The sequence below is a fragment of the Lycium ferocissimum genome, chromosome 5, assembly GCF_029784015.1.
Source record: "Lycium ferocissimum isolate CSIRO_LF1 chromosome 5, AGI_CSIRO_Lferr_CH_V1, whole genome shotgun sequence".
NCBI lineage: Eukaryota > Viridiplantae > Streptophyta > Magnoliopsida > Solanales > Solanaceae > Lycium > Lycium ferocissimum.
Genome location: NC_081346.1, coordinates 73,918,331 through 73,935,684, shown reverse-complemented (window position 1 = coordinate 73,935,684; position 17,354 = coordinate 73,918,331). Strand labels below are relative to the sequence as shown.

The following is a 17,354-nucleotide window of genomic DNA, read 5'->3' as shown; positions in this document are numbered from 1 at the left end:
ATGAATTAGAAGATGTTACTCGTAAAAGTTTATCAATTACATGACAAGTCTTCTTCCATAATATAACTAATCTTAATACTTGTTAATCCCCTTAAAATTAAATTCGTCGTTTTTGCGAATTCGATCCTAAGCTGCTTCAATGCTTCTCGAGCTAACACCGGAGGTCTACCAATTCATGATGGATTAATATCCTCTATGGAGTAGTTCATCTAGATGACATATGATTGAGATTAATGTTTTCTTTCTGTCAAGTTTGGTTAAGTGTTTCTTGAGGTGTTGATGATTTATTAATGGCTAGAGATAATATCATCAGAGTCAAAATAGACTCCAAAGAAGTGATAGCAATGATCACATCCGGAAATAACAAATACTCATACTTAATCTCTGAATGCAGGTTCTTATTTGAACAGCTTGGACGGCCCTCTATAGGGTACATTCACGGAGGGAAGGAGCACAATGATGGATGCATGTGAAGACACTTTCTTTTATGATTCCCCACTCTCTTCCGCCTTAAAAACTTTTGTACAAGACTTGCAAGGGACAAACTATACTAGATTAGTCCCTTTAACTATGTAAGAAGCACATTACTACTAGTAATAATATACAATATCTTTTAAATTAAAAGAGTACATCTAGACCTGAACCTGGAGGCTCGTTGAACTTGTTGATTCCCCATGCATGAAAACCCCGATCAGATCTAGAATGCCATTTAACAAAAAATCAACTATTCTGTGTATAAGGATTTGGACTCACAACAGTATAACCAAATTGTACGTGCGTTAGGTAGCTTGAATGAATGATCATTGTCTTTTCTTGCTTAGACTTCTTTTCTGCCTTGTTCCAAGATTAGATGCATAAAACAGAATTTTCAGGTAGGTTGAGTCTGTACTCTGACTTTATTCTATGCTGGTTGATGGTCTAACTCACAACAAACATAACATTCATATAAGTCGGAGAACTGTAACACTATACCTAATGGGAAATGACACCCAAATAAGTGAGTGAGATATCAATATGCATCTCGTGTAAGTAGTGTTTTTACAGTGTTGATGAATAGAAGCTACAGAAAACTGCTTCAAGTTTGAGGAGGAGCAAGTACTTAAAATGGATACTCTACAGAGATGGTATAATGAAGCGTATGGATGAAGACATGGAACTTTTGGAAACCTTACACTCTCTCATTTTGACAATATAGTGAATGGTGAATCATACAAGTTTAGAAAACCTAGCTCCACATCAGCATCATGGCAATGGCCAAGTTTTATCATCCTCTACTCCAGATAGAAGAAGTCCATAGACATTCTGGCTAGTCGTAGCTGCATTGTGACGGGGGGCCATTTCCTCAGGAAAATCTTCAGGGTTATCACCGAACAAGAAGTCATACCAGCCCGTTGAATTCCACCCATAAATGGAACAATCTTGTTGAATATCAAAGTCATGATGGCAGAGGAAGTAGGAGCCTAGAACCTGATATGCAGAGATATCCACCCCATTAATGAGATGGTGTGCAGGAGGAGATGCTTTACATCTCGAATTGTTCTCATTTTGCTTATACACAATGTGGACGCCAAATCCCTTCAACCGAGCACCAGAATATAGAGACACCGAAATGCTCATAGAGTCTCCTGTATCCAAGTTATCACCTATTTCCCAATGGGATAGCCATGTGATATCTTTACCATTATGCGGAAGACCTTGAATTGTTGGACTGTATGTCCATCTCAGATCCTTGGTCTTATTTGCCACTCTAACATGAAACTCATTCCAAAATTTATTTCTCCTTGTACAATAACATTTGCTGGCGTTTTCATAGATAACATATAAGTTCAAACCCTGAATGTCATGATTAGTCCGTGAAGGCACATCAAAGCTGATCGAGGACCCTATAGATTTGTAGCTTAACCAGTCTGGGAGCTCACTTCCATGGACAGAAGTGCTGAATATACCAAATTCATAGAGCCCCTACAAATTAATCACAAATTAACATCATTTGGAGACAAAAGGAGATTATGTTTTATCCAACCAAATCTTGGTACCATTTATATCTTGCTTCCCCTATTAATGTTATGGGAGCAAGAAACTCATATTTCTTAGCCAAAACTTTTCCTAGTTGCTACATATAAACAGGGACTTGAAGGAGACGGGCGTTAGGGAGCAAACCTGTATAGGACTTTCCCATCTTGTAAGAGTCAGGTTGTTGTAGAGATCCACCTTAGTGTCACTCAAGAACCTCAAGTTGGGAAACCCCAGAACACTGATTAAGTCAGCATCACATGAAGAAATGCATTTAAGCTGGAACATATCCTGAATCTCAATGAGTTTGTTGCAATAGAATGCAAGAAAATCTAATGTTGTCAATAAGTTTGGTAAATATGGTAACCGCTCGAGTGACCTGCATTTCCAGATACTCAAGGTTGTCACACTGTTTGGGATCTCTGGAAGATAATTAAGTTCTTCGCAATTTTCTAGCTCAAGTATCCGGAGATTGGTAAGCCCCTTGATGCTTTCTGGTAGGCTGTGAATTGGATTGTCACTTAAAAACAAGTTCCGCAGTGTGGAGAAATCACCAAGCTCCACTGGAATTAAATCACTAGATAGACCACATCCAGTGAGACTTAAAGTTACTAATGTCTGAGATACTGTAGTTAACAGGTTAACAATACCAGGAGCTTTTCTTGGGCTTGGGACTGAAGAGCACAGACCTAAACTCAGTGAATGCTTCTTAATTATGGAAGTGGAGGTTTGATTAGCAGCAGTTCCACCTGCATCAAGCTCTATCAATGAATGCATCTTACCCAGCTCTAATGAAGACCATACAAGTTTTGAGCAACCATACAGAATCATCTTCTCGAGGGAATGAAGATTACTAATACATCCGGGAAGCTTCCTTAGACTTTCGCAGCCTCTTAGGTTCAAAATGAGGAGTCTTTGTAGTTCCCCAATCGATTTATCAATCTCAGTCAACCTTGTGCAGTACTTGAGAATTATCCTCTCAAGATTTGGAAGCTTTGAAAAGTCAGGGGTGCAGGAGAGACCTTTTGAATGACTGAGATTCAGAATCTTTAACGCACTCAGAAGCTGTAAGAGGAAAACAAATAAAAATCATCATCTGACTGATCTATCAATCTTTGAATAATCAACCAGAGAAAGAAGTTAGAGAAAAAGGAAAAAAGGTTCAGATTTGTGTTGTATCTTTGAGGTGATAGTGCCTAAATAATTATAATAGCTTGTTACTCGAAGGAACTACAAACTCTTCAAAATTTAATATCATAAAAACAAGGAGATATTATATAAAGGACTTGTGCAAGGAATAAGCTTTCAAGGCAGAGGGAATATACATAGATGTAGTCTGTAATATTCTGATCAAAGTGATGACTCGTTTCCATTATTATCTCCTAAAATCAGAAATGTCCATAAATTTAAACTGATAGCTAATATTCCGCAGACTTGGACGTCACTTCGGAAACCAGATGTTCAGACTTCAGTCAGATATGTTCTGCATAACTAGTAGGCGGGATTATGAATACAATATAACTTTTACTTGTTGAATATATATATGCCTGCTAAATAAGGTGCGCTACGGAGTTTGTGTTTTTATATTTTATTATTCGCTAAATATATTTTTCTTCTAGAAAATAAAAGCTTAATAGCGAAGGCTACCTTGTTTCCTTCAAAAATATGATGCAACCTACTGTAGCGCATTTCTAGGGCCACCACTTTCTCCATAGGTAAGCCGTCAGGTAAACATTTATATGGAAATTTGTGCCAACACAACCACCTCAACGACCTTGGGAACTCCTTGTAATTTCCTTCAACTGCTATATTATCAAGTTGCAGCAGTCTTAATTTGCGCATCCCGGAAAATGCATCAGTATTGATGCTGTCCACCTTTTTTGATTTTCCACGTGATTCTATTGAGGAAGAGTTTTTATTAGAACCATAAAAGAGAACTTTACGTGGCTGTGGTTGCCTTGATGGATCATTTTGGCGTGACAGCCTTATTTTCCCCATTATGTCGGCACATTCCTGCAAATACTCTTTTGTTGTCGGATGATGGAATATTCTGGGTGGCTTATCTTTGTCTGCACAAGGCCTAAGGTTCAGGCCTTGAATCATATCCGAACCCTGACAAAAAGTTACTGATTTGTGAAAGAAAGAACATAAGACTAGATTTGGAAAAGTAAATGTAACAGCAAAAATAATGGATCGTACAGTTTTTTCTTTCAGAACTTTAAATGAGTCCTTGTAATGCCACAATCTGCTCCGTCTTTCAGGATGCTTGGGTGATTCTTGGCGTATAATTTCTCGTCCCATATCTCTAACTAATGGATGCATCATCAGTTTTCCTTCATCAATGTTTAACAAGAATCTATCTTGGAGATTCTGAATACCAACCATTGAATAATATCCACATGCATCAAGGATAGTGACAACGTGGTCTACATTCTTTCCAAGAAAGAAGCAGGCAATCTCAAGGAATAGGCTTTTGTCATGATCATCTTGTATAAAGTCAAAACTTATTTGCAGTTTCTTGGATACTTGACTATTAGGAATTGCCTCTAGTTTCTTCAGGATACTTTCCCATACATCCAGTTTTTTACCAGAGAGAGAAGAACCCAAAACTTGTAAAGCTAGGGGAGATCCAATACAGTGTTCTATAATCCTTCTCAAGAACTTGGTGTAATCCTCAACTGGATTGGCTTGTCCGAATGCATGCCAACTAAATAGTTCAAGTGATTCATCTTTGTTCAGTTTCTGAACTGGATCAATCAATTCAATTTCACAAGCCCTCAGTAACTCCATGTGCCTAGTTGTCACAATAATTTTACTACCTGGGTAAAAGCAATCTCGCATTCCCCCAATACAAGCTAATTGGTGCACTTCATCAACATCATCCAGCACAACCAGAATTCTTTTACCATAAACAGCACTTTTGATCTCATCGATTCCTTCTTCAACACTCTGAATGTCAATCTTCCTTCCATCAAGAATATCAGAAAGAAATTGTTTCTGCAGATAGATTAGTCCATCGGCAGAATCGGAAAAATCTCTAACATTGAGGAGGAAGCTGCTTCCATCAAAATTTTCAAAGTTCAAATTAAATGCGTATTTGGCGATTGTTGTCTTCCCTATACCACCCATACCACAAATGCCCCAAATACCAACATCATCTGCTTTTTGTTGCAACCACAAGCAAAGATCTTCAACCCGAAAATGTATACCAATTAGGTAAGGAGCAACACTTAGGATTGAACGGCTTACTTTATTTTCGGTAACCTTCACAAGTTTCTCTATAAATCTCAACTCAGTCCTACAATAAAGATAAAAGTGGAACAAACAAAAAGAGAAATGTTGGTTAGCTGGATAATATCAAGTTAAAAGTCGTAGGTATTCGTATTACGCTTGATAAACAGAGAAGCTATGCCTGATATTCTATACTTCCTTCTGAAACATAAACAAGGACGTCTATTGATTTGACTACTCTAACAGTGAGTATTTGCTCAAGCTTAATTTACTATAACCGTTTTCAATGAAGTTAGTAATGTTTTCTGGAAGGCTATGTGGGAAGTTGATCATCATACACACTGTAAGACGACCTTTCCCTTGCGTTGTTGTTCAAGCAGCATTATGGATTATACAGATTATCATTTGATGTTAGGCATAGTAAGGCCTAAAAGTGTACCCAGGGGTGTAGCCTAGTGGTCAATGAAGTGGGTTGAGCACCATGAGGTCTCAAGTTCAATTCTCAGCAGAGATAAAACACTAGGTGATTAATTCCTATCTGTTCTAGCCTTGGTGGACAAAGTTACCTGGTACGTGTTCTTTGGATGACAAGTATCTCATGGATTAGTTGAGGTGCGCGCAAGCTAGCCCGGACACCACGATTATCAAAAAAAAAAAAGTAGTAAGGCCTAAAAGTTGAAAGTTTAATTGGCAACCATGCGCAAAGAAATTCAGAATCCTCTTTGGAATCACAGCTACAGTTTAACAAGAGATCATAATTTTTTTCATTGACCACACAGAATCCAATATTTGAGCTTCTATCCAAAGCAAAAGTCAAGGACTCTCTCCCTTGTAAGCTTCCTACCTTTATTATCATCGTAAATGCCAATTGGTAGATGATGGTGGACAGAATTTCCTGTAAGGATTTTATACCTTTTTCATCTTTTGGTCATATAAGGGCACCAACATGGATAAGGTAGTAAGGCTATTATTCATAAATATGCATAATGAAAATATCTGTCTTGTTTCCCTAACTGCAACATGGATCAAGTGGAAATATTGATGGAATTTCAGGAATATGGTACCTAGCTCAGAAAAATAGAAAAGAGAGAGTCAACATATATACAGGAAAGAGGACATGGAAAAAATTACTCTTGTGTAGAATTCTGTAAAACCATCCCACTTCCACGTTGATCGGCCACTTCCCTGAGTGCTGCCCTCCACCCTTTGATCTTCTCGATCCACTCCTCTTTACCTTCATCCATTAATCGTTGCTCATGCGCAGCAAATGCAGCAGCAAAGCTCCCCATTTGCTTTCCAACATCGAGTGGATCCACATAATAGAAGACTGGTAATATAGCATGTCCTCTTCTCCTCTTGTTTTCAAGAATCATGACAAGCTCATCAAGGCACCAACTAGATGTTGCATAATTTTTGGACAAGATGATTATTGAACTCTTTGAGCTATGAATTGCTTTATCCAATTCAGATTTGATATTTTCCCCTCTTTCAATTTCATTGTCATCTCTGAATGTTCGATGACCCTCATCCACCAAAGCTTTGTAAAGCTGATCAGTGAAAGTCTTACGAGTATCCTCGCCTCTAAAACTCAGGAACACATCATATACACAACGGGACCTGAAATTCGAGGCTTCCTCAACTCTCAAAGCCTCCATTGCAGGAAGAGTATGATTTGAGATCACTCTTGCTGAAAAAGATTCTCTTCTTAGAAAGTTGAGCTTCAATGTTCACCTACTCTTTTCCATCTGAAAGTTTTTTTTACTTAATTTTATTGAGCACTAGTCCAAATAGTCCACTTGACTTACTCAACATATTGAAATGCAACATAAATTAAAAGCTAAAAGTTAAAAATATAAATAAAAAAATTGACAAGGGGTCCCAAGGAGTCCAACAGAATAAGAGTGGAAGTCTAGCAGATAGACTTGAAGTCTACAATAAAGGATTAAACTAATCTGAATTATTTAACTACATCATAGAAAGCAAATGAACAAATGGATTCAGACCAAAGAAAAAAAGTAGGCATGCACAGTCTCCAATACTGCCCCACTTTCTTCTTTTCTTATTTTCAGTGTTTTCTGCTTAAGGCATAGGACTCCAGTCCAAACTGGATAGCTCCTCGTACTAAGAAAAGTAAAAGGAACGCTTCACCAAACTTCAACAGAAAAAGTTTGCCAACCCAAAATGATTGTTGTGTTGTATGTTGAATGAATCTTGCAAGAAATTAAACATTCTCTTTTTGTATTCCTCAAATATTGAAGATAGATGGTGTCTTTATACCTGCTTAGCTCGATTTAAGGTCATGACCCTTTAGGCTAGAGTTGTATCTCCAGCAATTATTTGTTTCTTTTCATAATCCATGCAATGCCAGTTTCCTCCTAAAAGACGAATGTGTAAATCTACATATATTTTTCTGAAAATGGGCTACCAGTTTGTGCACTCACGGCTGAGACAAATTATGACCTCTGTTGTACACTGACCTTCTAGCCTCCAGAGAAATGAATTATTCTGGAGTTTTAGACTCAATTTCAGAAACACAAGTACATCCTCAAACTATCAGAAACTTGACAGCTTTCATCCAAAACTGGCCCTCGTAAAAATAGTAGCGGAAAAAGAACCTTTCATGAAAGCCAAAACCCTAAACCCTCTCTGTCATGCTCCAGATGTTAGTTCGATGACGAGGGTTATGATCAAACCGTTGGTGATGGCCAATGGAAGCTTCTTAGAGGTTCGATGGTTGTCGCTTGAGGTTACAAGATGTCTGACTTGTACTTATTTCAGGGATCCATTTGTAGTGACTCAATAAATTTGGTGGAGAATAATACTTCATCAGAGTTATGGCACAGATCACTACTAAAAACAAGCTATTTACCTACATGGGCTTACCGAGGGAAAAATTTCATGTCGCTATTCCGAGGGACTTTGCCATGGCGTCCCTCCGAAAATTCAAATATTTTAATTTTTAATTATTTTTTAAAGATACCGAGGGACATCCCTTGGTAAATTATGCTATTTTTTTAAAGTCAACATTTAATTGACTATACAGAGGGACTCTCTCGATACATAATAAAAAACAAATTAAAATTTCTGAGAGAGATCCTCAGTAATATAAATATAAATATTCTGAATTTATGTTTTCCTGTACCGAGGGACACCATCAGTATATTAATATAAAATAAATGAAAATTAAATAAAATGCACCGAGGGAGTCTCTCGATAAAGTAGATATAATTATTTTGAGTTTTCTTTTTTAAAGTACCGAGGGACGTCTCTCAATAAATTAAATATGTAAAATTGAGTATTTAATAAATAATTATTTTATATATTTTAAACAAATAATAGTGATGGTGTCAATTGGTAAGTCCCCTGGTAATTGTTTAAAGGTTTTTTTTTTTTATCCTTTTTTCAGTTATATTACCTATCTAGACTTATCCTAAGAAAATTAAGTTGTACCACCTGTTTATTATACTGAGTAAAAGTGTATATTGATAGCACTCTAAAGAATGTTATACGTGATAAGTTTAAAAAGTGATAGTATAAATAGAAGTGTTTTTAGTGGCATCCTTAATAAATTGACAATGGTTAAAGTGTGTTGTATTAGAGGTATTGTTAAGTAATGTTAGTGATGGATAAGTCTATTACATAATAATTCCAGTAAGTAGAAGTATATTAAATTGATTAGCTTATAAATTAATAATTAATGGTAGATTGCATTAGTGGAGATTGATTAGCCTATACGTCAATTATTACAGTAAGTGAAATTGTATTTGTGATATTCTATTATGTTACAACTACTTAATGAATCTGAATGATTATCAGAGATCTGTAACAAAGTCTTAATATTATTAACATGTTGATTAAAAAATTCTATAAAGATGGCAGCTCATCGCTTCCTCCACCATCCCGGTATCATTATCAATTATTGTCACCGCCCACCATTATTAACTATCAATACCCACAACCACCGTCATTGTCAATTACTACAATCAACGTACAATGCCACTAGTCACTATTTATAATCATCACCACCAACCACCATTTTTATAACAATCATCGTTCATGACTACCTGCAATCACCACAATCAGTCACCACTATATATCGTCAACCACCGTCATCATTCACCACTATATATCGTCAATTAGCATCACCATTTACCAACATTATTAACTATCACTATCAATCGCCACCACCAACTACTACCATCAACTTCCACTACCAACATTTATTACCACTAGCTACTACCAACAATACCACCATTAGCCGACGCCATCTTCAATTGACACCGATCAACCATTATATAATAAACCAACCTTAATATAATATTTTTAAAAATATTTTATTGATAACATATTAGATTAATTTTGTGTTGTATTAAATTTCATACTAATTTTTTAAAAATAAAGACATATTTTACACATTCAGATGTCGTAAAGCAAACAGTCTTAACTCTTAATAATGTAATATTCAGACCTTAACACAACATCTTAATATTCATTGACTTGTATTGAAATGCAACATATAAATTAAAGCTAATATTTTAATATTTGACGTTTAAGAGTGGACAATATATAAAATAGACTTTGTTAAGTTAAAATTTTATTAAACTAATGTTCAATCTAAAATCATAGAAAGCAAATGAACAAATGGATCAGATTTTTTAAAAAAATTTTTTGCAAGTTTTCTGCCCCAATTTCTTGGATATTATCTAAATTTAGTTTTTTAATTTACTTATTATCTCCAAGATTATAAATGGTTTAATATATTGAGTAATTAGAAGCTCCACCAAAAAAAAAAAAAAAAAAAATGTTGTTGTGTAGTATGTTGAATGAATCTTGCAAGAAATTAAACATTCTTATTTTGTACTTTTCAAAAAAATACTTTTGAAAAGTGGTTTGTGTTTATACCTGCTTAGCTCGATTTAAGGTCATGACTTTTAGCTAGAATTGTATCTCCAGCAATTTTTGTTTCTTTTCATAATCCATGCAATTTTTCTCAAAAGACTTTTCTAAATATTTTTCTGAAAAATTTTTTTTCAAGGCTGAGACAAATTATAACCTCTGTTGTACACTGACCTTATTTTCTCGAGAGGAAAATTATTTTGGATTAGCACTCTTTTTTTTCAAAAACACAAAAAAATCAAACTTTTATCAGGAAAATAAGCTTTCATCCAAAACTGGTTAAAAAGGAATAGTTGAAAAAGAACCAAAAATTTCAAAAAAGAAAGACTAAAAAACCCTCTCAACCTGTTCCGGATGTTCGTCGAATTTAATTTGTAGGAAAATTTGACCCATTCCATTACCAAATCAAGTCTTGTTGGCCAATGGAAGCTTTAGAGTCGAACTTTTTAATTAAAAAATCGATTTTGGAACCATTTGTAGTCCCTTTAAAAAATTTGGTGGAGAATCAAACTAGCTTTAATATTAAAATCACTGAAAAAAATACTTTTTTTCTTTCTTTAAGCTATCAAAACAAATTTTTTCGCTATTGGGAAAGATTAGTCATGATCCCCGAAATTTCAAATGTTTTAATTTTTAATTATTTTTTAAAGATACAAGGGACATCCCATTCTAAATTATGCTACTTTTTTAAGTCAAATTTAATTAAGTTTGGAAACTTGTCATCTTTAGATCTAAGTGTCATATTTTAAAAGGTTTTGATTTAAGTGTTTTGAAATAAAAATATTATATTCAAAAATAATTCATCTAATACGAGAGGTTCAACAAGGTATAATATAAAATAAATGAAAATTTAAAATCCCGAGGGAGTCTCTCGATAAAAGAATAATTATTTTGAGTTTTCTTTTTTAAAAAAGAGAGTCTAAACTCACCAAATTAAATATGTGAAACAACAAAGTAGACATTAATTATTTTTTATATATTTTAAACTATCTAGTGATGTTTTCATAAATTGAATTTCAAATCCTCGAAATTGACATTCAAAACATCATTACCTTTTTAGCATCTCGAAATAGATTTTTTATCATTACCTTTTTATCCTAAAGAAGAATGAAATTTTTGTTTATTGGGGCAAAATTATTGATAGCACGTTTTTGGAAAAGAATGTTATCCGTGATAATTCAAAAAAATGATAGTATAAATAAAAATGGCATCCTAATAAAAGTTAATGATTGTTTCCGAGCTTTATAAATTGACAATGGTTATGACCATTTAAAGTAATGTTACAATTAGTTTTTACATAATAATTCCTTATTTTTTATATTACGTGAGTGTTTCTTAGGCATATGTGTACTTGATTGATTAGCTTATAAATTATAATTACGCTAAAAAAAATTAAGTATCTATATAAAATATTTATATTTGATTGATTAGCCTAACGTCAATTATCTTCGTCAAAGTACGAAAAAAACTTAAAGATATTCTATTTTTCAAACTTAATTCTGAATGATTACAACCCCTAAAATGATGATCCAAACATATATTAACATGTTGATTAAAAAATTCTATAAAATGGCAGCTCATTATTTTACGTTAAAAAATATGAAGTTCTATATAAAATATTTATATTATTGTTTTAAAAAGTAACTTAATCAAAGTACCCGGAAAAAAGCTTAATTTTGAGTTCAATTACTACAAAAGAATAAAGATGACTAGTTTCACTATTTACAACAAAAACTTACCACCAACCCCTAAAACAACATTCAATCACGTTTGACTATAGTTGATGTAATGAGCCACTATATTGTATGCAAAAAAAATATATATAGTTCTATATAAAATATTGATCATTATCGGGATCGCCACCACCAATTTTTGCTCAACTTCCACTATGAAAAAAAAACCATTTAGCTATACCAACAAAAAAAAAACCATCTTGACGTCTTTCACTCATGATTCCGCACCACCTTTGGTGATTTTTCATATATTTTTTAAAAATATTTTATTGATAACATATTAGATTAATTTTGTTTGTATTAAATTTCATACTAATTTTTTAAAAATAAAGACATATTTTACTAACAGATGGGAAGCTAAGATTGAAGTTAACTTTAATAATGTAATATTAAGGCTTAATGAACATCTTAATATTCATATGTGTGTTTAGATTCAGACATATAATTCTTAATGCATATCTTAATATTTAGACGTGCATTCAAATTCTGACGTTAACAATATATAAAATATCTTTTGTTAAGTTAAAATTTTATTCAACTAGTGTTCAATCTAAAATAGGCTAATTTAAATTATCAATTTTTTAAAGTGAATTTTTTGCAAGTTTTCTACAGAATTTTATGGATATTATCTAAATTTAATTTTTTTAATTTACTTATTATCTCCAAGATTATAAATGGTTTAATATATACGGAGTACATTAGAAGCCAAAAAAAAAAAAAAAAAAAAGTTGATTGGTGTTTGGCTAACTATCTAAAATAGGCCTTTAATTTTTAAAAAATACTTTTCAAAATTATACTTTTGGTTGTTCAAGTGGTTTGTGTTTGGCCAATTAATTTTAAAACTACTTTTGTTTCATAATAAGTGTTTGAAACTTTTTAAATGCACACTTCTATGTGAATTTTTCTCAAAATGTACTAGAAAATTAGAAGTGTTTTTTGTTAAGCCTATTTTTTTTATCTTCCAAAAAATTTTACCTCTTTCTAAGTTACTTATTTTAGAAAAGCTACTTACATCATTTTTTTTTTTTTCAAATAAGGATAATTATTGAAAAAATAAGTACTTTTGGGAGGAAAATAAGCACCACTTGTCTTTAAACAAAATAAAACAAAAACGGGAGCCAAAAATTTATAAAAGAAAGATAAAATTTTCAACCTAGGTTATGCTCAAAATTTGTTGTGTAATTCCATTTCCACCAAATCAAGTCTTCTTTTCATGAAATTGTATAGGTTTTGGTTTTTTATTAGATAACTAACCCTTTAAAAAAAAAAGATCAGAACTAGGCTTTACGCATCTTAAAGTATTGAAAGAGGATACTTTTTTTTTCTTTCTTTTTTTAAGCGATCAAAATCACATTTTTTTCATACTTTGGGTAAAAATTAGTCATGTTTCAAAATCCCGAAATATCAATATTTTATATAGAACTTAATATATTTTTTTGCGTACAATAACGTCGGCTCATTACATCAAGTATACCTAAACGTTTGGATCGTCATTTTAGGGGTTATAAAGTGCCTTGAAGTAAGTTTGGAAACTTGTCATCTTTAGATCTAAGTGTCATATTTTATAGGGTTTTGATTTAAGTGTTTTGAAATAAAAATATTATAGCAAAAAATAATTCATCAATACGACGTGGGGTGAAGTGCCAGGTATAATATATCGCATTCAATGCTCCCTTAATGAGTTTGATCCCATGTTGTTGGCATAAAAAGAAGTAAGAAAAAAGTGTTAAACCACCAAACCAAATTGGTGAAAGCAACAAAGTAGACACTTTTTTTTTTTATAATGTTCACAATGCTATCTAACTCATTTTCATAAATTGAATTTCAAATCTCGAAATTGACATTCAAAACATCATTAAGATTCATCTCGAAATAGATTTTTATCAATTTTTAAAAAGAAGAAAAAGTTTTGCACAAAAAGGGCAAAATTCAAATTGAATGGGAGAACACTGGTTTTTGAGAAAATTTGCCACCGTAGATTTCAAAAAAATACCCTAGTTCAAAAAAAAATGGTAAATCGGACATAACATGATAAAAATCATTTAAAGTTATCATCAATTTACTTAGTTTTCTACCTATACTCAAGTCCTTATTTTTTTATTTACGTGAGTGAGAAAATATGAAGATACTTGACGTAATGAGGAATGGGGTTGTACGCTAAAAAAAAAAAAAAGTTGCTATATAAAATATTTATATTTCGACGTTTTGCAGAAAGTGACACATATATTTGGTCATTAGTATGAAAAAAAAACTTAAAGATAAGAAGTTTTCAAACTTTTGAGAATAACTCGATGATCCAAACATATATGTATACTTGATATAATGATGACATTATTTTCCGTCTAAAAAAAATATGAAGTTCTATATAAAATATTTATATTCCGGTGTTTCCAAAAAGTAACTAATCTTCGGTCAAAAATACGAAAAAAACAATTTTGAGTTTGATTTCCAAAGAAAAAGATGACAAGTTTCCAAGCAAACAAAACTTGGCATTCGGGGCACTTGGAGAATTGATTTTAGGTATAGTTGATGTAATTATTAACGTTATTGTATGGAAAAAAATATATTAAGTTCTATATAAAATATTGATAAAAGCTGATTTTGAAACATGACTAATTTTGCTGTATGAAAAAAATGTGATTTTGATAGCCTAAAAAAAGAAAAAAGAAAAAAAAAAGGTACCCTCTTTCACGCATAGATTCTGTGCGTGAAGCCTAGTTTGATTTTTTTTTTTTTAAAGGGTTAGTTTGATTCCAAAAGTTATTTTTTGGGTTAAAAAGGTTTCGGGTCCCGAAAACAACTGAAAAAAAAGACAAGGCTACTAACAGAGGGAAGCTAAGATTGAAGTTGCAGCTTTAGAAGCTAAGATAAGGCTACGAACAGAGGGAAGCTAATACGTGGTTCCCTTCTCTCTCTTGAAATCTATCATTGAACTGGTCTGGTTTCTTCATAATGAACTGGTTTTGTTTTTTGAGATTCTATTCACCCTCGTTTCTCTGTTTAGGCGTTTGTTTTCTAATTCCTGAAATCTTTGTGTTTTTTGTTTTGTTGTTGATTGAACGATTCCTTTTCCGGGTGTTCCCTTCTTTTTATGTGATTAAGCCTTTTATTTGTAGACTATGAGGAACTGGATACCTAAATTGATTGGTGGTGTTTACGTAACTATTTAGTGATTAGGCCTTTAATTTTGGGGTCTGAAATTTCGAATTATATTGGTTGTTCAAGGGAACCTTTACTTAGTTATAGGGACTTGCATTTTACTCTTTTTGTTTCATAATAAGTGGTGTTTTTGTAAAAATATCATAATACATACAGGGAAATTGCTCATGGTCCTAGAAAATTAGAAGTGCTTTTTATTAATTTATCCCCAATAAAATTTTACGTCTTTCTAAGTTACTTATTTCCTAGAAAAGCTACTTAATCATTTTTTATTATGTAAATAAGGATAATTTTGGAAGAATAAGATCAATTTCATCTTTGAAATCCTAAAGCACCACTTGTCTTTAAACAAAATGAAAAGCATAAAACACCATTTATTTAGAAACGAAGGATCATCTATTTTAAAAACAGTATGTCAACTGTTCATTGTGTAATCTTTTAAATATTAACTATGCATGAAATTGTATATCGAATTTGGTTTATTTACTAGATAACTAAAGCTGTGTATTAGATGTAGAATTATTCTATGCATCTTAAAGTATTGATGTGGATTCGTTTGCGGGTTCGGGTTCTTGTTTTTGTTTGTGCTTGTGATAAAATGGATGTTTTTTCCAGTAGCAGCAGCTTCAACTTCTTTTTCAATGCCAGTTATTTGTTTTGGTATGAGATATATATTGTTCTTTTTCTTTTTTAAGATGCCACCAAGTGGTGGTAATTAGTAAATTATTTTTGAGATGTTAGAGCAAAATTAGATTGTTCTTGTTGCTTCTTGCAGGTTTTATCCTTCTAGGCCAGCTGCAAATGCAATCTCAGCAGCAATCCAGAAACTTTATAGTGGTGCCTTCACAACGTGGGGTGAAGTGCCATGTCATACGCAGCAGGCGATTCTTAATGAGTTTATGGTATGTATTTATAGAGTTGATAAAGAAAAATGTGTTATACTCCATTCCAAACTACCCCTTTTGCTTAAATTAGCCCAAACAGCAAGAGCACCAAGAACAATAAGTTTCTGCAAAGTGTCAGCAACAATGAACCTTAAGTTCATTTTGTATGGATTATTAGCAGCAATAAAATGGAAGGACAAAAGTGGTACAGCAAAAAGTGCAACAAATCTGTTATTTCCAGAACACTGGTCTGGTGAGAAAATTTGCCACCATTTAACAGAACCATAAGCTAATATCATAGCCACATAAAGTGGTACAACATCAGTCATAACATGATAAAAATCAGCTATAGTTATCATCTTTACTAAGTTCTTGAAATACCTAAATCAAGTAAACATACAAGGAAGGTTAACGAAGTTGAGAAAATAGAAGAAAGTTTAGTCGAAATGAGGAAGTGGGGTTGGTAAATATAAGCAAAGTTGCATGTGTTTTGGTTTATGGGGTTGTAGGGATTTTGCAGAAAGGAGCAATATTTTTTGGCATTAGAGAATAGAGATTACAGAAAGAATACAGCTTTGAGAATGACTCGTGGGGGGAGGGGGGATTGGTTTATAGGAATGATGTTTAAGTTCCGTCTTAATTAGAGGTTCAAAGCTTTTGAGTTCCGGCTTGAATTCAAACCTCCAATTAAGAACGAAAGAATCCCAATCAGGTGATTGACAAAAATAATAAAAATTCAAGCAAGTGCCACGAGAAAAATGAACAGTTCATGAGTCAAATTTGGCATTATTGCTTACACAGTGTTTGATTTTTTGGTAAAGAATTCTGTAATTATTAATATAATTGCCTTATGGATAATACAATATAGTGAAACATCATACAATACTGTCAAAAGCTGTTTTCCTGCTAATTTCTGCTGTTATTCTTGGCATGTTGACTCTTTTTGTCCCTCTAAGATCTTTTTTTCCGGTGTTTGGTTGGCAAGGAAATAGTCTCGTCGAAAAATATCCCTGTGACTATCCTTCTAATTAAAAAATATCCCTGTGACTAAACAGGTTAGCCAAATGCTTGTAACCATGTGAAGTACTACTGCATTTTTTATTTTTCATACTCCGGATAGTTTTAAGGAAATTTTATTGCTTGTCAAGATAAAACTGAAAAGTGATAAAATTATTTATAGTTAAAAGGAAAGCATGAACCTGACTCCATTTTATTCATCCAACTGGTTGCTCTAAAACGTTACCTAGCTTAAACTTTGTGATGAACTCACTTTACTCAGGGCGTATCTAGCCTACAAGGTAGGGGTTCAACTGAACCCAAAACTTTCGACGTAGAGCCTAAATTTATGTGTAAAAAATTATTAAAATTGCAATAAATAGTAGATATGAACGCCTAATTTTAAAAACATAATGGGTTCAATGCTAAAAATCTTAAGATT

General features: G+C 32.9%; 1 protein-coding gene across 1 annotated transcript; it reads right to left on the bottom strand.

Annotated features, from left to right (window-relative positions):
• Nucleotides 1–974: 974 nt before the first annotated feature.
• Nucleotides 975–7,057, bottom strand: LOC132057420 (disease resistance protein RPV1-like). Its single transcript, XM_059450018.1, has 5 exons — nt 6,376–7,057; nt 4,213–5,311; nt 3,661–4,125; nt 2,161–3,078; nt 975–1,962 (listed from the first exon to the last, which is right to left on the bottom strand). The coding sequence occupies exons 1-5, from the start codon at nt 6,897–6,899 to the stop codon at nt 1,243–1,245; spliced, it is 3,726 nt and encodes a 1,241-aa protein (XP_059306001.1). The 5' UTR covers nt 6,900–7,057; the 3' UTR covers nt 975–1,242.
• Nucleotides 7,058–17,354: the final 10,297 nt, after the last annotated feature.

Bases quoted from the DNA above. Each gene is read 5' to 3' on its own strand.
- LOC132057420 (XM_059450018.1), bottom strand. From the start codon at position 6,899: ATGGAGGCTTTGAGAGTTGAGGAAGCCTCGAATTTCAGGTCCCGTTGT. The intron at 4,126-4,212 runs GTACGATCCATT...ACTTTTTGTCAG, and splicing joins AAGTTCTGAAAGAAAAAACT to GGTTCGGATATGATTCAAGG. The intron at 1,963-2,160 runs GTTTGCTCCCTA...ATTAATTTGTAG, and splicing joins GATGGGAAAGTCCTATACAG to GGGCTCTATGAATTTGGTAT.